Consider the following 23,467-nt stretch of genomic DNA (forward strand, 5'->3'; position numbering starts at 1 on the left):
TCTCACGTCAAGGCGGGCAAGTCCAAGCAGAGTGACGTCTCAAGTCAAGTCAAATGTCACATGAAGACAAGCAAGTCCAAGCAGAGTGAAGTCTCAAGTCAAGATGTGCAGGTCCAAGTCAAGTCAAATCTCACGTCAAGGCGGGCAAGTCCAAGCAGAGTGAAGTCTCAAGTCAAGACGCACAAGTCCAAGTCAAGTCAAATGAGTGAAGTGAAATGAGTGAAGTCTCAAGTCAAGACCAGCAAGTACAATCGAGTGTCAAGTCAAGACGTGCAAGTCTCAATTCAAAACGCACAAGTCCAAGTCAAGTCAAATGAGTGAAGTCTCAAGTCAAGACCAGCAAGTACAATCGAGTGTCAAGTCCAAGCCGAGTCGAGTCATACTTGAATCAAGACATGCAAGTCTGGAATCAAGTCCCGATTCAAGACGCGCAGGTCCAAGTCAGGTCTCAAGTCAAAACGTCCAAGTCACATCTCAAGACCTTCAGGTCCAAGTCGACTCAAGTCTCGACTCAAGCCATGCAAGTCCAAACCGAATCTCAAGTGAATACATGCAAGGCCAAGTCAAGTCGAGTCGAGTTTCAAGTCATGTTTGAAGTCTCAAGTCAAGTCTGGAGTCAAGATGTTGAAGTCCAAGTCAAATCAAGACGGGTCAAAAGGGCGGATTAGCAAACATTTGACTTGACTTTTTTTTTGGCGTGATTAGCATGTTAGCACGGTCGTACTAGCATGGCACCAAGGCGTTGGTGCTGGTCAGATCCGCTTTGGGTAAAAGTGACAATTCAGACGTCTTCCGGGGGCACCAATTTGGAGAGAGGGACTTTTGTCGGGACGGGACCGGCGTACCAAACTAGCGTGTATGGTTTCGAACGCAGGCGGAAAAACGATGGCGATGACATCTCGCCGCGTTGTTTGCCGACACGACTTTGGCATTCTTTGGCCAGCGCCTCTTCCTGGTTCCGAACAAAGCAGTACCACCGTCACCGCCAAGCTAGCTAATATCTGGAATCAATCCGACCCTGCGTCACCCCCCCCCCCCCCAACCGGGGGTGGTAACGTTTGGCTCCGAGGAGGTCGGGGTCCTCGCGGCAGAGGCTCCTCTAAGACTTGCCTGCGCTGGCCACAAACGGCACCGAGCCGAACAGGTCCTCGGTCGGTAGGGGCCGGGATGGGGCGGGCGCCAGGCGGTCCGCCTCCAGGCTGGCGCTCCTCTCCACGGGCTTTTCTGGAAGGAGTCAGACGGGGTCAGGACCTCGTGAAAAGGAGACCAGAATAAGCCAGAGTCCACTTGCTTGCTCTGAGGAGGTCAAACTCCCGATCGATGAGCTCCTCCTCCGTCAGCTTGGAGAAGTTGTCCTCCCCAAAGGGGTTCCAGCGGGACATGTCGGGGGGGTGACTGACTGTACCCCCACTTTGGGAGGGGGGGGTGACGCCATCGGAGGCCAGCAGGGGGGTTCTACGGGAGGAGAGAAGTGGAGCGGTCACAACATTGGGTACGGATACTTTGGGAACTCTCGGCAGACTAGTTTTTCAAAGTCTAATATTAATATTAGGCGGAAAAAAACTAACTAAATACATAATTTTTTTTATTAATTTTGAATTAAAAATTTGAATATTATGGGAATAGAGTCATATTATAAAGTCATAATATTACCAAGAATGAAGACATATTCTGTTATAAATTAACTAGATAACTAAAAAAAAAAAAAAGCAAAAATGGCAAAAACTGCTGGAATTTTATGAAAATAAATAAAAAATATTAAGAGACAAAAAGGTGTATTCTTACAAACTAATGTTTTAGTAGCATAGAGTTGAAATATTAAAGAAAAAAATCATTTTTTAAAGGTACAATATAGAATAGAAAAACAAACATTTGGAATTTTAAGAAAATTTATTATAATATTATGGGAATAAAGTCATAATATTACAAAGAATAATTAATAAGAATTTTATTATACAAATATAAATAAAACTAATGTTTTAGTAGCATAGAGTTGAAATATGGAAAACAAATATGAAAAAAATCATTTTATAAAAGGCATAATATTAGAATAGAAAAAAACAAACATTTTTAATTTTAAGAAAAGTAATTATAATATTATGGGAATAAAGTCATAATATTACGAATAATAAAGACATTTTATTATACAAATGATCTAGGTAATGATTAAAAAATACTGCTGTAATTTTATGACAATAAAGTCAAATTATTATTCCAAAAAGCAAAACGTTACAATTTTTATGAGAATAAACTTGTAATATTAGGAGGAAAACTAATGTCGTTTTAGTAGCATAGAGTTGAAATATTATGAAAAAATATATATGAAAAAAAATCCTTTTTTAAAAGGCATAATATAGAATAGAAAAAAAACAAGAAACATTTGGAATTTTAAGAAAATTAATTATGATATTTTATTATACAAATTATCTACATAACGACAACATTTTATGACAATAAAGTCAAATTATTATTCCAACAAGAAAAAAGTTGCAATTTTTACAAGAATAAACTTGTAATATTAGGAGGAAAAAATCCTTTTATGAGCTAATATAATATTTGTATTTTTTTTTTAAATACAAGAAATGAACAAACCAAAAAGTGACAATATGAAGTCATTTCCAGAAGTAAGGGTGGTTACCTAGGATGGCCGTAAGAGGGGTCTGCGGGCGAGGGTGCCCCCATCTGGCCTGCCCCTGCAGTGGGAGTGGTTGCATTGTAGGAGCCCAGAGGAACCTGGAACTCCAAGGGGGAGGACATGTAGTGGGGGGGGAGGTGCTGCTGCTGCTGCTGCTGCTGCTGCTGAGCGAAGGCCTGTTGGTACTGGTGCAGCTGTGGGGGGGTGGGGGCAAGGGGGGAGGGTAGAAAAGGAGGGCAGGGAATGATTTCATGGCGCACAGCGATGACGAGCGACAAGATGATGAAATGTTAGAAACCGGTTCTGGATTTGGGAAGTGCAGGGGGGGGGTCGGGGGGTTGGGGGGGGGGGGGCGGGATGAGAGTCAAAGAAAGCGGTGCAGCGCTGGAAAAGGACCCGGCTCACACGTCACAAGTCGTCGGCACGCCACCTCTCTTCCATCGCCTCGCCCCCCCTCGCCATGCAGGTCAGCTTTAGGTGAGCGTGACTTGAAATGAAACGTTCCCACAGAAAGAACTCACCATGGCGGCGTACTGGGCCTGAGAAGCCTGGGCGGCCTGGGCGGCTCGCTGCTGGTACATGGACTGCATCATCATCTGCTGCTGCTGCTGGAGGGACTGCTGCACGGCCTGTTGGTACTGAAAGGGGGCGGCACACATTCAACACGCTGACCTCTTACGGGGCAGGACCCAGAGGAACCCGACGGGTCACCTGGAGGTATTGGAGTTGCTGTGCATTGGCGTGTTGCTGCTGCAGCGCTTGCTGCTGCTGCTGCTGCTGCTGTTGGTGGTGCAGCTGCTGCAGGCGCAGGTCGCCCGGCTGCAGCTGCTGCAGGACTCGGTGCTGCTGACTACCGGGCTGCGGCTGCACGGAGGGCTGTCCCGAAACAGGCGTGGGAGCTGGGAGGACATGCAGGACAGGTTGGAGGGTTTATGGAGCTCTTTTCGGAGATGCTAACATGCTAACTGCTAGCAAAATAGCATTAGTGCAATGTAGCACATTCTAAAAATATAGTTCGCAAAGTCTTTATACAAGGGTCTAATTATGAAAATGGCTAAAAATGCTACTATGCTAATGTTAGCATGCTAACAACGAGCATGATATTGCAAAGTCTTTATACAAGAGTCTAATTATGAAAAGAGGCTAAAAATGCTACTATGCTAATGTTAACATGCTAACACCGTGCATGATATTACAAAGTATTTATACAAGGGTCTAATTATGAAAATGGCTAAAAATGCTACAATGCTAATGTTAGCATGCTAACACTAACCATGATATTGCAGTCTTTATACAAGTCTATGAAAATGGATATGCTACTATGCTAATGTTAACATGCTAACACCGCGCATGATATTACAAAGTCTTTATATACGTGTCTAATTATGAAAATGGCTAAAAATGCTACTATGCTAATGTTAGCATGCTAACACTGCGCATGATATTACAAAGTCTTTATATACGTGTCTAATTATGAAAATGGCTAAAATGCTACTATGCTAATGTTAGCATGCTAACACCGACCATGATATTGCAACGTCTTTATATGAGTGTCTAATTATGAAAATGGCTAAAAATGCTACTATGTTAAAGTTAGCATGCTAACACCGAGCATGATATTAAAAAGTCTTTATACAAGAGTCTAATTAAGAAAAGGGGCTAAAAATGCTACTATGCTAATGTTAACATGCTAACACGTGCATGATATTACAAAGTATTTATACAAGGGTCTAATTATGAAAATGGCTAAAAACGCTACTATGCTAATGTTAGCATGCTAACACCGACCATGATATTGCAGTCTTTATATTAGTGTCTAATTATGAAAATGGCTAAAAATGCTACTATGTTAAAGTTAGCATGCTAACACCGAGCATGATATTGCAAAGTCTTTATACTAGGGTCTAATCATGAAAATGGCTAAAAATGCTACAACGCCAATTTTAACATGCTAGCAATGCCAACAAGCTCACGTTAGCATGCTAACACTGAGCATGATAGTGCTAAGGTTTTATGCATGTGTCTATTGATTAAATGCTCCGAAATCGCACATTTCGGTGCACTCGGTTCCTCCCCCAAAGAACGGAACGTTTGGCGCACCTTTCTGACCATTGCTGACAGGCGGCGCGGAAGGCATGGTCATCTTGACTGGCGTGACGGTGGCCAGCGGCAGGACGTTGCTGTTTGCCGCCTTGGGCCTCTGTCTGGGGGCGATGGAGGTCTCCGTCGGCCCCACCGAGTCTCGTATCCTGCCCACAAAGGCGCGTCATGCGGGTGGTTTTTAGCAAGGGAGCGCGACACGTACCGCACGCCAAACCGCAAAACTACAGGCGCCCCCCCCCAGTACCTCGCTTTCGTCATGCTTTTCTTGGCAGCCACCTCGCTCGCCGTTAGGGGCTCAGGTAACGACGTAGGGATGGCAGAGCTCTGGAGAAAGAAAACAAATATACCATATAACAGGTGATTGGATCATGAAAAAAATTATGAAAAATAATAAACAAAATGACTCACAAAGATATTTGGCACAGGACAATCCCTTCCTGCAAACTTGAAGGCAAAGTAGGACACTTGGTAAATGTCTGGTCTCTTCTCCTGATCTGGTTCGAGCATATATCCTGCATGCCACACAGTTATTGTTATTATTATTCATAAGAATAAGAATAATACGAATCAGAATAAAGAAGATTTCTTTTGCACTTCTCTCTCTGGCCACTTGATGGCGCTGTTGTACAGATAATGGCTTGCATTGAGAGAAGTGAAGTAGTAAACAAGCTGAGCTGGTTTAAACAGGCTCAACTTGTGCAGGAAGACACCGAGTGGAGATACTTTTTTTTTTTTTTTTTTTGGAAGCAGGAGTACGCGTCCAAAACGATGACGTCGTCGCCGTGTCCCAACTTACGGATTAAGCAGTGCAGCTTGAGGGAGAATTTGGAGTTATCTGGAACGATAAAGGTGCCGTCGCATATGGCAACTTGACTCTCCCCGAAAGGAAGCGTGAAGAAACACAGCTTGTACAACAAGCATCCCAGCGCCTGCGGAGACAACGTAGCGTGCGGTTAGACAATATGGCCGCTCAAACAAGTCCGCAGGCTGCGTGGCGAAGAGATAAACGACTTTGGAATCAGCCGCTGCCTTCAGGGCGTCCGATGAGACGGAAGCAGGCGGCATCGAGCGCGCGCGCGTGAGGTGGCGGTGACGCACGCCACACAAGTCGCTGCGCCCCAAACAGGGAACAGGAAGCCAGCGTGCTGGGGCGAGCTGACAGGAAGTGAGCGTTTGGTTGCACAACGGCTGTCTGGTCTTTACATTCAAAGAGGAACACGTTGCAACAACTTCATGACGGAGGTAAACACATTTGGCAGGTTATTACTTCATGCTCAAATACTAGATAGGACAGCCCTAGTCTGACTAGGCTTCATTACCTCATGCTCAAATACTAGATAGGACAGCCCTAGTCTGACTAGGTTTCATTATTCCCTGCTCATATACTAGATAGGACAGCTCCTGTTAACTAGGCTTCATTATTTAATGCTCAAAGACTAGATAGGACAGCCCTAGTCTGACTATGCTTGATTATTTCCTGCTCAAATACCAGATAGGACAGCCTAGTCTGACTAGGCTTCATGACTTCATGCTCAAGTACTAGATAGGACAGCCCAACTCTGACTAGACTTGATTATTTCCTGCTCAAATACTAGATAGGACAGCCCTTCTTCGGACTAGGCTTCATTATTTCCTGCTCCAGTACTAGATAGGACAGCTCTAATCAGATTTGGCTTCATCGGGTTCATTCACAGTGACTAGGTAGGGCAGCCCTAGTCTAACTAGGCTTCATTATTTCCTGCTCAAAGACTAGATAGGACAGCCCTAGTCTGACTAGGCTTGATTATTTCCTGCTCAAATACCAGACAGGACAGCCCTAGTCTGACTAGGCTTCATTATTTCAGCCTAAAATACTAGATAGGACAGCCCTAGTCTGACTAGGCTTCATTATTTCAGCCTAAAATACTAGATAGGACAGCCCTAGTCTGACTAGGCTTCATTATTTCATGCTCCAATACTAGATAGGACAGCGCTAGTCTGACGAGGCTTCATTATTTCATGATCCAATACTAGATAGGACAGCTCATGTTAACTAGGCTTCATTACTTCATGCTCAAATACTAGATAGGACAGACATAATCTGACTAGGCTTCATTACTTCATGCTCAAATACTAGATAGGACAGTCCTAGTCTGACTAGGCTTCATTACTTCATGCTCAAATACTAGATAGGACAGCCCAACTCTTGACTAGACTTGATTATTTCCTGCTCAAATACTAGATAGGACAGCCCTAGTCTGACTCGACTTCATTACTTCCTGCTCAAATACTAGATAGGACAGCCCTAGTCTGACTAGGCTTCATTATTTCCTGATCAAAGACTAGATAGGACAGCGCTTCTTCTGACTGGACTTCATTATTTCATGCTGAAATACTAGATAGGACAGCTCTACTCCGTTTTGGCTTCATCAGTTCATTGACAGTGACTAGGTAGGATAGCTCTTGTCTAACTAGGCTTCATTATTTCCTGTGCAAAGACTAGATAGGAAAAAATATCCCAACTGAAGCTGTCCTATCTAGTCTGAGCATGAACTGATGGAAGTCAGGCAGTAAAACGGCCCCGGGGCCACCCTTTGAGCACCCCAGCTTGAGGGTTCCCACTATGATAGTTCATCCATCATTCAAGTGATCGCATCCTGCTCATGTTTCAAAGTAAAAGCGTGCAAGCGTGATGGCTCCACAACCGGCCGCCACCCCAACGCGGCTCTCACCTTCAAATCAAAACAAGGTCGTCACCTGCGACTCGTTTATGTCAGAGAGAGGGAAAATAGCGGCGGGCGGCCAGGAGACCTGGCTTTGTTGTGAGAGACGCCACACAATGTTTTTACGAGCGTGCGAGGGGAGGGGGAGGGAAGGGGGGAGGTGAGCAGTCAGCGATCTGGAGAAGGTAAACAAAGTCGGGCGAGCCAGCCAGGAGGAGGAGCCTGTCAGGGCGGCGTTTAGCGACAAGGACACCAGCAGCATAGAGCGCCCACTTACCCATATATCAGCTTTAGTGGTGATGGCCGTCCCCGCGTACAAGTTAATCATCTCCGGGGCCCGGTACGACAGGGTGGTGTACCTGCGACAGGAAGATGTGATCAATCACATGTCCATATTTGGACTGCAGAGGTCAAACAACTTCCTGTGTCATTCCGCTCTACACTACAATCTTTGTACTAATGGCCGACAGGCGCTCCCATACTTTATTTGGGGAGGCCCGCCACAAGTCAATTTAGACCGCCACAGAAACATTTGGCGTCCTTTGTGCAACTTTGACAATTTATAAATACGCCAGGAAGTTATTTACTGTATATACTACTAAAAAAAACTGTTAAAAGTATTACAGTAGTAGTACTTTGGCTCTTTTTGCCTCCATTTTTGCTGTTCTTTGTTTTCATTTCTGCAAATATTTCAATGTTCTTATTAAATCTTGTATCCTTAATTATGATTTTATTTTTTAATGTTAATTTTTATTAATTTGTATTTTTTAATTACTTTAAAAAATTATTTTATTTTTAATGTTATTTTTTATTAATTTTTCTTTTTTAATTACTTTAATCATGATTTATTTTTAATGTTATTTTTTATTAATTTTCATTTTTTAATTACTTTCAATTATGATTTTATTTTTATTTTTAAATTACTTTTAATTATGATTATACTTTTTAAAAATATTTCAAAAATGACAATTTGGTTTTAAAATATGAACATATTTTTTCTTTAATATCTATAACTCTATGCTACCAACCCCCACCCATTTTGTCCCTTAAAATTTGGACATTATTCTTGCAAAATTAAAGATTTTCTTTTCCATTTCTGCTGAAATGTTTGTTAAAAATTTTGCTCGTATTTCAACTTTATTGACAATATTTTTACTATAATATTTGGACTTTATTCTCATAATATTTTAACTCATTTTCCAAAAGTTACAACTTTGTTTTTGTCATACTTTTCCCATTTCTGCTATTGTTTTTCCTCCTCAACTATTTCAACTTTTTTCATGTGCATTTTTTTGCTAATTATGAAATTATTGTCATAATATTTTGACTTTATTCCCATTAAAAATGTTCACAAGCTTTTCCAAAAATGATCCAGTATGATTTACTTGATTTGTTTTGTTTGTTTCTTATATTACAATAAAAAAATTTTTTTTAATATTTCAACTCTATGCTATTAAATATGATATTTTGCGTCATAATATGACATCCTAACAACACAGCAATCACTGTGTACAAATACACGAGTACACGTGCGTATGTCGACATAAACGCGTCCCGTGCGAGTGACTTACTTCTTGATCTCGTCCTCCACGGCGGTCACGCCGTCTTTATGCGGCTGGAGAACCTTATGAGTGGCGCTGCCGAAGTCGCACAGCACGTAACTGCCCTGGTCGTTCAGGAGGATGTTCTCCACCTGCCGGGCGACACGCCCACGCCCTCGTTAGAAAAGGAGGTTTTTTTTCTGTAATATTTACACTTTTTTTTCTCGTTAGAATACAACTTTTTTTCTCTCAATATTTTGATTTTTTTCTCGTAAAATTGCAAACATTTTTTCACTTGAGAATCCAACTTTGTCTTGTGGTATTTTTTACTTTTTACTCATAGCATTGGGATTTTTTTCCCCTGGTTAAAATAAAAAAAAAAATTCTGAAAATATTGGGTATTTTTCCTCATAATATTTTGACTTTAGTCTCATGAAATTCCAACTTTTTTTCTCATAACAATGAGTATTTTTTTGTCTTGATATTTTGACTTTATTATGGCAAAATTTTGAGTTTTTCTCTTGTTAGAATGCAACTTTTTTTCTCATAATATTTTGGACTTTATTCTCATAAAATTGCTACTTTTTCTCCTGAGAATATGACTTTTTTCTTGTAAGATTTTGACACTATTCTCAAAATTGTGTTTTTTTTCTCATTTGAATATTGAATTGATATTTTGACTTTATTCAAGTAAAACTGGGACTTTTTCTCTTGTTAGAATCCAACTTTTTTTCTCATAATATTTTGACTTTTTTCCCTCATAAAACTTTTTTTTCCTTAGAATATGACTTTTTTCTTGTAAGATTTTGACATTATTTTCATAAAATTGCTGCTTTTTTTCTCATTTGAATATTGAATTAATATTTTGACTGTCATTTTTTTACTTTTTTCTCTTGTTCGAATCCAACTTTTTTTCCTCACAATATTTTTAGTTTATTCTCATGAAATTGCTATTTTTTTCTCCTTATTATATGACTTTTTTCTTGTAATATTTTGACTTAATTGGTGTAAAATTGGGACCTTTTCTTTTGTTGGATTCAAACTTTTTTTCTCATAATATTTGGACTTTATTCTCATAAAATTGCTACTTTTTTCCTTTAGAATCCAACTTTTTGCTGTATTTTTACTTTATACTTATACTTTATATTTTGACTTTATATAGTGACTATTTTTCTTAGGTTGACCTTCAGCTGACTTCATCTTTAGGCTGTAAAAAATAAAAAAAATAAAAAATGGTAGTATCGGCTCCCAGCTAGGTTACTGGGAAGCCTTCGTGGAGCGCCATGTGAGGGACCTGGAAAAGGGTGCATGCCCCACAAGTGCAAATGCTGGGCCTCTGGTCCGCCCCCGTGGCTTATGCAACAGCGCAGGGACACAAAGGAGCGTGGAGGCTCAGTCATGCGTCGTCAGCGAGGGAAGTGACCATGGAGTTAGCTTTCATTGTGCAAAGGAAACAAGGGTGCAAGAGAGGAAGCTGAGGAGTCGACTCAGCACGTTTTGTATCTAAGTTCACTTATGGGCCCGATCCACAAGTTGAACACTCACGCTGGCGTTGGGACGCATGGAAGCGTTCCATTCCGGTGTGAGAAGCCGGTCCTTACCTTGAGGTCTCGGTGGATGATGGGAGTCTTGCACTGGTGCAGCCGCGCCACCGCCTCGCACGTGTCGCAGAAGATGTGCAGGACTTCGGCCTCGCTGAAGCCCACGTTGAGACGCTGGTTCATCTGCTTGACCACCTGGCCCGCTGAAACGCGCACTTTCTTATTAGAATAAGACATTTTTCTCTTCAGATTTTTTTACTGTATTCTTGTATAATTAGAATATTTATTTCCCTTAATATTTTGACTTTATTCGCATAAAATTTGGACCTTTTTTTTTTTGCTAGAATACAACTTTTTTCTCTTCACATTTTAACTTTATTCTCATAAAATTGGGACTTTTTTCTCCTTACAATATAACTTTTTTTCCTCTTAATATTCTGACTTTATTCTCAAATGTTTTATTATTTTTTTCTATTTTATTTTGACTTTATTCTTGTATAATTCTGACTTTTTTTTTCTTGTTAGCACCAACTTTTTTTTATATTTGGACTTTTTTTTCCTCAATAGAATATTACTTTCCCTTAATATTTTGAATTTATTCTCTCTAATATTCTCCAATTTTTCTCTTCATATTTTAACTTTATTCTCATAAAATTACATTTTTTTCTCTTTAAAATCCTGCTTTTTTTGTCTTTTGATTTTATTCTCGTAAAATCGAGACTTTTTTCCTCTTAATATTCTGACTTTATTGTCAAATAAAAAAAAAACATTTAAAAAAAACTTTATTTTTGTATAATTCTGACTTTTTTCTTGTTAGCACCAACTTTTTTTTATATATATATATTTGGACTTTTTTCCTCATTAGAATATTACTTTCCCTTAATATTTTGAATTTATTCTCATAAAATCTCAACTTTTTTCTTGCGAGACAACAACTTTTTTCTTTTCATATTTTAACTTCATTCTCATGAAATTAACATTTTTTCCTCTTTAAAATCCTGCTTTTTTGTCTTTATATTTTTATTTTATTCTCCTAAAATTGGTCATTTTTCTCCTTACAATAAGACTTTTTTCCCTTTAATATTCTGACTTTATTCTTGTTAAAATTGCAACTTATTTCAATTTTATTTTTTTTCCCCCTCAAAATATTTTAACTTAACTAACGGGTCCTGCAGTGCATCATGGCCAATTATGCAACAACCCCCCCCCCCCCACCACCACAGATAGATTGCGTACAGGAAGTGTACCTTTGCAGTACTCCATGAGGATGAGGACCTCCCACACGCTGTCCGACATGGTATTGACGGCCGAGTCCAGGTAGCCCACGATGTTCTTATGGCCCGACAGCTCCTTCTGCAGGGAGGGAAGACATGACGGTGAGGAGAACTACTAGAACTCATTTAGAAGAGTGTCTTTTACATTTTTCCCAAATGCCAACATCAGCAGCAGACAAGTCCTTGGAGGAGGAAGAAACACCTCCATCGAAATCTCATCAAAATCTCATCAAAATCTCATCAAAATCTCATCAAAATCTCATCAAAATCTCATCAAAATCTCAGCAAAATCTCAGCAAAATCTCAGCAAAATCTCAGCAAAATCTCAGCAAAATCTCAGCAAAATCTCAGCAAAATCTCAGCAAAATCTCAGCAAAATCTCAGCAAAATCTCAGCAAAATCTCAGCAAAATCTCAGCAAAATCTCAGCAAAATCCAACTAATCTTCTTTCACATTCGTCTCTGACGGCATTCATGAAGAAAACAAAAGCTATCCGTGATGCCACATGTGGGAACCCACCATGATGGTGATCTCCCGCTTGTGGACGTTCAGGTCCGGGACATTGTTGACGTACATCCTCTTCAGAGCGCAGCGGACGCCGCTGTGCGTACGAGCCAGGAAAACCATAGAGAAACCTCCTGCAAAAACACACACAAATCCTGTAAGATTCATAAAGGTGAAAAAATATTCTAATCAATATTTATTCTGGAATAATGGGGGATATGAAGTCTGTGTTAAGTCAGGGGTGGTCGAACATTTTCACAATACGAGTAGTTCAGAAAAATGTCGTCTTTTTTTCCCCTTAGAAGACAAATTTTCACATATTTTGACTTTATTCACAGAAAGCTACAACTTTTTTCTGTTAAAATCTGACTTTTTTTATATATATATATTCTGATTTTATCGTAATTTTTTTTCTCATCAGAATCCAACTTTTCTCTTTGTATTTTTGTCTTCATTCTTCTAACACTATTATGGGGGGGGGGCGCGAAGAGGGCGAGGGCCGTATACTGAAAACTCATACACACTCATATTTCCAAATATTTTTTCCATATAGTAAACATTTTAAAAAGGTTAATAATTACAAATTTGGGTGAAAATTTGTTTTGGTCCCAAAAGTAAAATCTTTCAATATTTTGACTTTATTCTCATAAAAGTGCAAAATTTCTCCTAAGAATCAAAACTTTTATTCTTGTACACCAATAAAAAAATATATTAAATTGTGCATTTTATGTTTTAAAAAAAAGAAGAAAAAAGTGTACATTTTTGGGGTAAAAATTTTAATTTTTTTTGGAAAACATTTTTTGTAATTTTTGACCTGTAATTTTTTAATTTGACTTTTTTTCTTATTAGAAACCTACTTTCTTGTAATATGTTTACTTTATTCTAGTAAAATTGCCATTTTTTTCTCTTAACAAAAACGTTTTTTTCATAAAATTGTGATTTGACAAAATTCTCACCAACAAAAATAATTAAAAAAAAAATATTTCCAGATTTAAAAAAAATGTAAAGGGGGCGGTATCTTGTCAAAATGTCATAATTTTTTGTATGTAAATTTCTTGTAAAAAATATATTTCTGGACAAGCCTTTGTGTTATTATTTATTAGTATCAACACTTTGGCTTCACATTCTGTGTTTTTGTTCTATTTATCAATTTTTTGTTAAATTCTATGTATTTATAGAACTAACGGCCCCCGGGCCACACTTTGGACACCGAAAGCTAAAAGCTTTTACTTCTCCACATGGCTTTGAAACCAACATCATCCATGTAGCGCTGGTAAAGTAATGGCAGAGAGACTTCATTTTGTTGACGCGGTTTTGGAGCACAATGGCGTCACTGGTGCACACGTTGAAGCATCAGGTCATGTGACATTGTCTGCAGGCAGCATAAGTAGGTCAAAGCCAGCTGAGTTAGAGTCCTAACCGCTGTCGTAAGGATCATACTTTGGGCAATAATCAATCCCTCGGAGGCTAACGACTAATGGCCCCGAGAACTTTGTTATCTCGGCGTTCTTACCAGCGGCTCCTACTGAGCATGCCCGGCTTTACCCAGCAAATAAGTCAATATTGAAGAAGGAGTCCCGTCCTCGTGAGTAAATATTAGCTTTTGCGTCATCTAAGTAATAATAATTCCAAGTCAAGGGTGTCCAAAGTGCTGTTTTTTTTTTTTTTATTTAACACGAAAACTAAAACAAAGAAAACAGCAAAAATGTGCAAAATCAGCAGTAATTTTACAAAAACAAGTTGGAATATAAAAAGAAAAAAACATTGCAATAAAGTCAAAATCGTAAGAGAAGAAAGGGGACACAGGGGGTGTCCAAATTGCGGCCTGGGGTACAGTCACATTTAAGAGGAAAAGTAAACAAATTCATTAAACCTTAATACTGTATGTTCTGGACTATAAGTCGCACTGGAGTATAAGTCGCACAAGGCCAAAAATGCATAATTAGGTAGAAAAAAAACATACGTAAGTCGCACTGGAGTATAAGTCGCTCAAGGCCAAAAATGCATAATTAGGTAGAAAAAAAACATACATAAGTCACACTGGAGTATAAGTCAAACAAGGCCAAAAATGCATAATTAGGTAGAAAAAAAACATACATAAGTCGCTCCAGAGTATAAGTCGCACAAGGCCAAAAATGCATAATTAGATAGAAAAAAAACATACATAAGTCGCTCCGGAGTATAAGTCACTTAAGGCCAAAAATGCATAATTAGGTAGAAAAAAACATACGTAAGTCGCACTGGAGTATAAGTCGCTCAAGGCCAAAAATGCATAATTAGGTAGAAAAAAAACATACATAAGTCACACTGGAGTACAAGTTGCTCAAGGCCAAAAATGCATAATTAGGTAGAAAAAAACATACGTAAGTCGCACTGGAGTATAAGTCGCTCAAGGCCAAAAATGCATAATTAGGTAGAAAAAAAACATACATAAGTCACACTGGAGTATAAGTCAAACAAGGCCAAAAATGCATAATTAGGTAGAAAAAAAACATACATAAGTCGCACAAGGCCAAAAATGCATCATTAGGTAGAAAAAAAACATACATAAGTCGCTCCGGAGTATAAGTCACTTAAGGCCAAAAATGCATAATTAGGTAGAAAAAAAAACATACATAAGTCACACTGGAGTATAAGTCACTTAAGGCCAAAAATGCATAATTAGGTAAAAAAAAAAACATACATAAGTCACACTGGAGTATAAGTCGCACAAGGCCAAAAATGCATCATTAGGTAGAGTGTTTAGTAGTAGTTTTAGTGCAAGGTGATAGACCACATCTGTTGGTAGATGTGGTCTACCACCTGTTCCGGGATCAGGTTCTCACTAACTCAGCGCCCCAAGGCCTTTTGTCGCCTCGCTAAGTCTCTGCCGGTGCTCGGTAGGAGGGGGTGGGGGTCATGCATACCAACTCTTAGGACAAAAGAAAGGACCCCCTGAACGTTACCCCACCCCGCCCCGCCGACTGTACAGGACTCGGCCCGGGGGACAGTGATGTCTGAGCCAGGAAGCGACTTAGCAATGAAGTTGGGATTTAGCTAAAACGACACAATGAAGCGTCAACATGAGGTCACAGCGAGGGGGGGTGAGGCGGGGGCGGACCCCGAACAAGGGCTTGTCATGACTGGAGAATTTTCCCCGGGAATGTCGTCATCCCTGCAAAGCTGGAGAGCAAGGTACAGTCGGGGTCCTTAGGAAAAACCCTGCAGCCTTTCCAAGGGTTGACATGATGGAGGCGGGAATGTCATGACGGAGGTATTTCCTCCCGCAGGGCCCCCCCCCCCCGACCGCCACCCGGGCCATCCGCAACAACACAAAGCCAGGCTTCCTCTACTAGCTCGCACACTCGTCAAGATAAGCCTCAACTGACTTCAAGTCCTTTCAGTAAACCGCACCGTCACATGACGTCCAGCCCGCCAGGACCAGAACGGAGGGTTCCTCCCAATATCAACAAACTGCTTCATTTCAAGCAAACCAATGGCATCCAATGAAAATGTCTACGTTGTCAAAGACCAACAGCTGCGCTTGTTACATCACGCAAAAACCCTCAGGAATGGATTTCCATGAACCGGTCTCAGGGTCTTTTGCCAGCTGCCCCTGCTAATTAGCGAGTCTGCGAGATTGAGTAAATCCTTGGAGATTTGCTATTATACGGGCTAATCTCTCAGCCAATCACCAAACATGGTCACTATGTCAAGGCAAAAGGTCAGTTTACAGGCTTGGCTAGGCCGCTTCTTAGCTTGGTCCAATCAGGGAGTCAAGGAAGGACAAAGTATGTTTGTTTAAATGCTAGCAAAGGGATTGCAAATGTAGGCTATTGTTTTGGTTCACTTCTCCCAGAAGCATGTTAGCTAAATTACTGGTTACAGAACAAGAATAAAGTATTTGTAAAGTTGGGGGTTGGTTTTGTTGTATTGAAACAAAAGTTGTTTGGATTGATCAATCACTTTCGAGAGATTTGTATCTTTGTTTTCACAGAATCCGTAAAAGTTGCAAGGTCAATTCTTCAATTCCGGTAAACGAGTCGGAGGAAGTACAAGGCATCTTTATTTAAATGTTAGCAATGTGGTTGCAAATACAGGATATTATTTTGGTTTACATAACAATGAAGTATTTGGAAAGTTGAGGTTCGGGTATGTTTTGGTCTATGGAATGTTTGTCTGGTTTTTAGCTTGGTCCAATCGGGTTTGTTATTGTTGTGGTTTTCCAAGAAGCATGTTAGCTAAATTACTGAAGCACACGATTTAGGGTTCGGGTTCACATAACAACAATAAAGTCCGGTTCAGAAATATTTTAGCGAAGTCGTTTCAATCAAGGAATTGCCGATCAACCACTTTCGAGAGATTTGTATCTTTGTTTTTACAGAATCCGTAGGAGTTGGCAACGTCAATTATTCAATTCCGGTAAGCGAGTCGGAAGAAGTACAAGGCATCTTTGTTTAAATGTTAGCAATGTGGTTGCAAATACAGGATATTATTTTGGTTTACATAACAATGAAGTATTTGGAAAGTTGAGGTTTGTGTATGTTTTGGTGATTTGTACCTTCTACGCAATTTCCATGAGTCTTCCGCAGAATCCGGAAGAGTCTATGGAATGTCTGCCTGGTTTTACTTATTGAGGCCAATTCTTAGCTCGGTCCAATCGAGTTTGTTATTGTTGTGGTTTTCCAAGAAGCATATTAGCGAAATTACTGAAGCACACGATTTAGGGTTCGGGTTGACCTAAAAACAATACAGTCGGGTTCGGGTATATTTTAGCAAAGTCGTTTCAATCAAGGAATTGTCGATCGAACACTTCGGCGTCAATACCAAAAATTTTTTGTGAGTCGTCCACAGAGTCCAGAAGAGTTGGTAGCTCTGGTACCTGCTAAACCGGTTGAGAACGGTGCAACTACGCATGCTGACAATCATGCTAGCAGCTCATATAAAAATGGTCTATGGAGTTTTGGTCAGTTTTTAGTCGAAGTGCCTAAGTCACAACCAGTCCTCTGATTTATTTATTTTTTGGGGGTAATGCAATTTTTGGCGTTAATCAAAATATTTTTTAGGGGGGGTGGGGCTTATTTGTGTAGAACGAAGTTGTGGCGACCATTAGGGAATACACAAAGTGTGTACGTTTGTCTTGCCGGTAGCTGTTGTTGGACATGACCTCTGTCCGAGTGTTTGTTGTCGATTTTTTTTGGGACATAAACCGGCCGTAGGCGCCTGTACGACTGAGTACCGAGTCCAGGTAGAATCTTGACATGCTTCATCTGCCACTCCAGAATCTTCCATGAGACATTTTTCACCGGCGTCTCTGTAACCGACTTCAGCCTGGCTAATCTCTTAGCCTCAGGCCTTCACGAGTTCCACCGCGGTGACAGTCCAGATGCATCGGCGGCACCTAAAAATAGACCGCCGCTTGCTTTTTCAACATGCAGCCAAGAGATTCTGCACTTCGGGACGGATCAACGAAGGAGACAGCTTTCTCTCTGAACGAGACTTGGACAACAGATAGTACTGTTTGGTTGACCAAACTACCATGGCCGGGTTTTTTTTTGCGCCGGCATTCTTTCGGCCGAGCTGCAATGTGACAACAATGAAGCACAGTGAGGCCATTCATCAGCCGTACAGTATGCTAATCGTGACGCTTCTCGCCGGCGCTGACGGGGACGGTCTGACAGGTTTATCCAAGACCACATCAGAGCCTGGATGAACCAAAACAAATACGCTGTCCTCAGGGCGCCGAGAAGCCAAGTCAAAATAAGGTCTTGGTGTGCAAACATGACTTTTAGTGCGGTTCTAAGACTAGTATGTGACCCTGGTGTAAGGTGTCCAACATTTGACGTGGTGGCCATTATTATATTTAAAAAAATGTAATAAATTAGAAGAATGGTTGATATTTTATATATGTCGGTTACAAAATATTATTAGTATGAACAACTTTTTTTTTCCCCCAAAATTTTTTCAGAATTTTTCTCGTACTTTATTTTGTAATATTTGGTGTTTATCTCCGAATATTTTGTTTTTATTCTTATAAAATGACTGCTACTTTGTTAATATTTATCTTTTTTTTTTTTTTATCAATTTTTAGGGCTAATAAAAATGGCCTCCCGGGCTGTACTTTGGAACCTGAAGATGAACGTTAAAAAAAATATAGCCCCTCCCTCACTTGTTTATATGATACCACCACTTAGTAAAAAATAAAAAATGAAAAATGAAAAATAAAAAATAAAAAATAAAAAATAAAAAATAAAAAATAAAAAATAAAAAATAAAAAATAAAAAATAAAAAATAAAAAATAAAAAATAAAAAATAAAAAATCCACCCATCACACAGTGTCGTCATGGTCCCGTCATTTTCGGCGTGTCATCATCATCGAAGTGTCTGCAGCGACCAGCGGCCGTCATATCTCTCCAGGCTGTCGGCTAACGGAGCGCCAGAGCAAACATTTCCAGATTTTGCTGACAGCGGGCAAACACGGCGTGTTTGTGTTGAGTCGGTCGGTCGTGTGTCACCCGATGAAAAATAGAACGAAGTGACAGAAGCCGAGTGGAGAACCCCGGGGAAACAAACGCTAATTCCACACCACATGCTTGGTGATAGAGATTCTATGGTAATATTACTTCTATCAGATTCATGGCAACCCCCCCCCCTTCTGGGGCTCCAGACAGAAGAGGTCCCACTCTGCTGCTATTTCCGGGTTTTCGTATGGACCAGATAGCGACATGAACGATGCCAGACAATAGTATTTTGAGACACAAAAAGAGGAAGCTGCTGGTGACAGGCTGCCACTTCCACCTGCCGGCGAGGTCACATGACCCAAGCTTCGCACCGTCTTTATTTCATTGAACCTTTACGATGCCGTGCGGCCCCACTCGGTCCTTGCTACTGCGGGTGTCGCAACGTTCACCCGGACTGAGAACTGTACTCCTGCTTACAGTTGCCGGGTAGATTTCCCTGCAGACTCGGCGACAAAAACCTGTCGAGTCGCATGAGCACGTGACGAGGGCGCCTGAGGACCAGGAAGTGAGCGGGAACCGGTTTCCAGCGCCATGTTTACGATGCGTGTTGGAATATAATGGCGTTCCATACGTGCCTTTTTACATGTTTTTAATCTGGTTAGAATGGAATCACTTTCCTCTCCTCATAACTGCTTTCCAACGTGATCATTTCCCATCAATGTTTCATACGCCTGTCATAAAAGACCAATAAATAAAAGATAGTGCTCTCAAGAAAAGTGAAAAAATGTAATATGAGGGGAAAAAAGTCATAACATTCTAGTAAAATTACAATTTTATTCCTGTAATATAACAATGTGATTCTTGCGTTATTACTGACTATACTGACTGATTATCCCAGCTTCATTCTCATAAAAATACAATTAAAATAATTTTTAATTTTTTAATTTAAATGTATTTTTTATTTTAATTTATTTATATTTTAATTAAAAATATTTTTAATTAAAATATTACATTGGTAAAAAATAAAGATTTGTATTAAAAATACATAAATATCTTTAAAAAATGCTCAATAAAATAATAATAACAGCTTATTTTGTCATCATATTAAAAGAATCAGTGAATAAGGAAAATATATATTTCCATAAACAAATATATTTAAGGTTTTATTTTGCTATTACTGACTTTTTAATTCTATTATTAGATTTTAAATTTTTTTTATACAAATTGTTGAAATACAATAAATGGTCATTAAATAAATATTAATAAATGTAAATAAACACATACACATTTTCATAAGATTATTATGTATAAAGAAATATATTTAATAATTTAATTATTTCTTAGAATAAACAGCTTATTTTCCCACAATTAGAAACAATGTTTCTTTTTTTGGGGGGAGGGGTCATTTAAATAAAATAAATATTAATACATCTAAATAAAACACATACACATTTTCATAAAATTGTTATGTATAAAGAAATATATTTAATATTTCTTAGAATAGACAGCTTATTAGAAACAATGTTGCACTTTTTTGGGGGGGCATTTAAATAAATATTAATAAATCTAAATAAAACATTTTCATAAATTTCTTATATATAAAGAAATATACAAGAAAATTAATCGAATATAATAATACAACTTAGGTTCTCATAATATAAAATGTAAATATTATAAATAATATATATATTTCATTATATCCTATTTTTATTTTTTTTTTGACAAACTCTTGAAAATGATTTGTCATCATACTGATTGTTCACCCCCCCATGTTCGGAGCACACACAACCCGCAAGGCATGCCGCCCAGTAAGTTACCAAGCATACCTTGCGGGTCACACTGTGTGTGTTTTACTTGTTCGCCGGACTTCATCGACATGCGGACGGGTTTCTCGTTTGTCTGTAGGCGGCCCCCGATGGAAAAACGTTTGACACTGACATGTTCCACTTCCTCATCTTTTTTTCCACATTAGCACACAACCAGGATCATGTGACGTGCCTAAGCGTGTCCAATAAACGTGTTCATTAAATCAACTGCTGTGCCTAAAAGGGTCAAAGTTCAACATGCTTCCTTATTTGGGAATGCTACATCCCTAAAAAAGTGCAAAGTTATCAAAAGTGTGTGTGAGAGACGGAGGAGTGAGACGGGTGTGTCCGTGCTAGCTTACCCTCAGCGACCAGCTCCTCCACGGTGACTTGATACCGGCCGACCGCGAACACTTTCCCGACGTAGCCGCCGAGCCCGGAGCCAGACCCGGTCGCCCCTACGAGCCCCCCGCTCTCAGACTTCGGCATCCGGGAAAACTTCTTCATCTTGACCCCTTTTTTTATTTATTCTCAGTCCCGAGGAGGAAGTCAGTCAAAGTGAGCAGCGGCGTCTCCTATCTTCGTCTCTTCAGGCTTCTCTCCCCCGGCATGGAGCCTCTCGCTCTCGGCATCCAAATGGCGGCTCGGCTCGGTCACGGTGGGGACCCCACGAGCCACCGACACGGTCGCACGGGTCGTGCGCGTGACAGCGTCCACCTTGGCGGTGACAACAACAACAACACGTAAGCGCTGGTTAGCTAGCGAGACACATCGGGCTAACTCTTGCGGGACTCTCCAAGAAAAAAACTTAAGGAGGCACAAAAAGCCCAAAAAGCTTCCGATATCTGGGATAAATCCAACCCAGTCGTTCTCCAGCGTCGCTGGGTCGCCACGCCGCTGCGACGCGCACCGAAGCACTGCTCTTGCTAGCAAGCTAACTAGCAAGCTAACATGCTAGTTACACTAAGAGCGAGCGGGTGAACCAGTCAAGCGGTCGCCGGGTCAGGGGAAAAAAAAAAAAAAACACAGCCGCACGGGAAAGCGCCTCCTCGGGCAAGGCCTTAGGCTTTTGGGGCTGGTTCCTCCGCGGCGTCACCTCCTCGCTTCCCCTCTGCCATCTTGGCTCAACTTGTCAGGGAGACTCCTCAATGATGGAGGCCACAGTAAAATGTGAGGGGGCGGTAACCTTTGTTAGCCAATCACAGCGGAAACCTGACTTGACCTGACCACGCCCATTTTACTTGTTCTGACCACGCCCCCCGTAGCGTTGTTTTGTTACAAGAGCGAACTAATAAACAAATGGCTACATAATAAATAATATATGTTGTTTACACAAATAATTCATGACGTCACACATTGTTTGTGTCACAAATACTTCTTATAAAACACATGCTTGACCTTATTTGGTTTGGGAAACAAATCCCCCTCATTGAGAAGAAAGTCATTAGAAATAGTCCGTTCCAGAGTCAAGATGTGGGCATAATAAATAATCTATAGTGTTTTATACTTGAGCAGCACTAAACTACAGGCCCAGTGTAAACAAAAGAGGGTCTACTTTGACCTAAAAACTTATTGTAGATCCCTTTTAAGGCTCCAATCAACACAATGAGGTCAGAGAAGAAGAAGAAGAAGAAGGGGAGCACATGTGTGACATTACGTAAGAGATGGGGGTGTTGGGGGGGGTGTCACGTGATCTAACGACTCAACCTCCATGTGTGCACACATCCTGCTTCTGCACGACATCGCGAGGAGGGGATGGGGTTTTTTTGGGGGGGGGGTTGTGGGGGTTTTCTTTTTCCTCTTTGACACACATTGTTATCCTTGGAGATCCGTCCATCGGGTGACTGCTGCCATCTGGTGGCTGTAATATGGAACTACATCACCATGGCTCCATTTCTATGGAGGGCTGTTGCGTTCAAATGAAATACTTACAAAGCAAATAAAAATATGATTATTTACATTAGATTATGTATAAATATTATTTTAAAATTTTAATAATTTAGAATAAGATTCCAAAATTTATTGTATTACTCTGTACGAAATTATCAGAATTATTGTATTGCTTTGTAAATATTTTAAAAAATAAAAACTCTTATTGATCCATTAAATAAAATATGCAATAATATGTAAAGTTGTTTTTTGTTTTATTTTGCACTTTGTTTTCAAAATTTTAAATTTTGCTATACATTTTTATGTTTTTATTGTGTTATTATTTTTTCCTACATTTATTGTGTACTTTTATAATGGAAAATTATTGTATTATAAATATATATAAAATTGAAAAATATCATAAAATTAATGAAAACAGATAAAAGAAAAAAATAAAAGCAATAAAAATAGAAAATTAAAACTTATTCAGTCATTTCAATATTCAATACTTCATAGTGTATGATTTAAAATATTTTTTCTATAATAATAAAAATACATATTTGTTTAATAGACATGATTATTAAATAATAAGACATTATTATTTAAAATACATAATATTAAAATTATAAGATACATATTTTAAATAATAAAAAAATATATATTAGTTTAATGGACATAAACCTGTAGGGATTTAATTTTTTTTAATAAGACGTAGTAATCATTATTAAAAATATATATTAAAATTATAATATATCTTATTTAAAATAAAAAAATAACTTGTTTAACAAACTTGTGGGGATTTTCAGATTTTTAAAATATAAAAAGTATGAATAATATTCACATTTTTATATATATTAAAAATAATCATTATAAAAAAACTAAAAAGAAAAATAAAGAAAAAATAAATACTAATAATACATCTGCTTAATAGACATGAACTTGGGGATGTCCATATTTTTTATGTATAAACAGTATTAATAATATTAAAAATGTAATTTATAATATACAAAAATAATAAAAATAATATATCTGCTTAATAGACATGAAACTGTG

General features: G+C 39.2%; 1 protein-coding gene across 1 annotated transcript in view; it reads right to left on the minus strand.

Annotated features, from left to right (window-relative positions):
• bmp2k (BMP2 inducible kinase) overlaps positions 1-21,715 on the minus strand; it is a 28,902-nt gene extending 7,187 nt beyond the window's left edge. The window contains exons 1-15 of the mRNA XM_058069545.2: positions 20,908-21,715; positions 12,316-12,434; positions 11,770-11,875; positions 10,583-10,725; positions 9,012-9,133; positions 7,718-7,799; positions 5,535-5,667; positions 5,147-5,250; positions 4,983-5,062; positions 4,736-4,884; positions 3,347-3,534; positions 3,157-3,273; positions 2,639-2,829; positions 1,292-1,455; positions 1,111-1,224 (exon numbers count right to left, since the gene is read on the minus strand). Coding sequence (XP_057925528.2) covers positions 1,111-1,224; positions 1,292-1,455; positions 2,639-2,829; positions 3,157-3,273; positions 3,347-3,534; positions 4,736-4,884; positions 4,983-5,062; positions 5,147-5,250; positions 5,535-5,667; positions 7,718-7,799; positions 9,012-9,133; positions 10,583-10,725; positions 11,770-11,875; positions 12,316-12,434; positions 20,908-21,052 — 1,957 coding nt within the window. The 5' untranslated portion in view covers positions 21,053-21,715. The remainder of the gene's footprint in view (positions 1-1,110; positions 1,225-1,291; positions 1,456-2,638; positions 2,830-3,156; positions 3,274-3,346; positions 3,535-4,735; positions 4,885-4,982; positions 5,063-5,146; positions 5,251-5,534; positions 5,668-7,717; positions 7,800-9,011; positions 9,134-10,582; positions 10,726-11,769; positions 11,876-12,315; positions 12,435-20,907) is intronic.
• Positions 21,716-23,467: the final 1,752 nt, after the last annotated feature.

Source organism: Doryrhamphus excisus, linkage group LG3, assembly GCF_037039965.1.
Source record: "Doryrhamphus excisus strain RoL-2023G ecotype Guam linkage group LG3, RoL_Dexc_Guam_v1.1, whole genome shotgun sequence".
Classification (NCBI taxonomy): Eukaryota; Metazoa; Chordata; class Actinopteri; order Syngnathiformes; family Syngnathidae; genus Doryrhamphus; species Doryrhamphus excisus.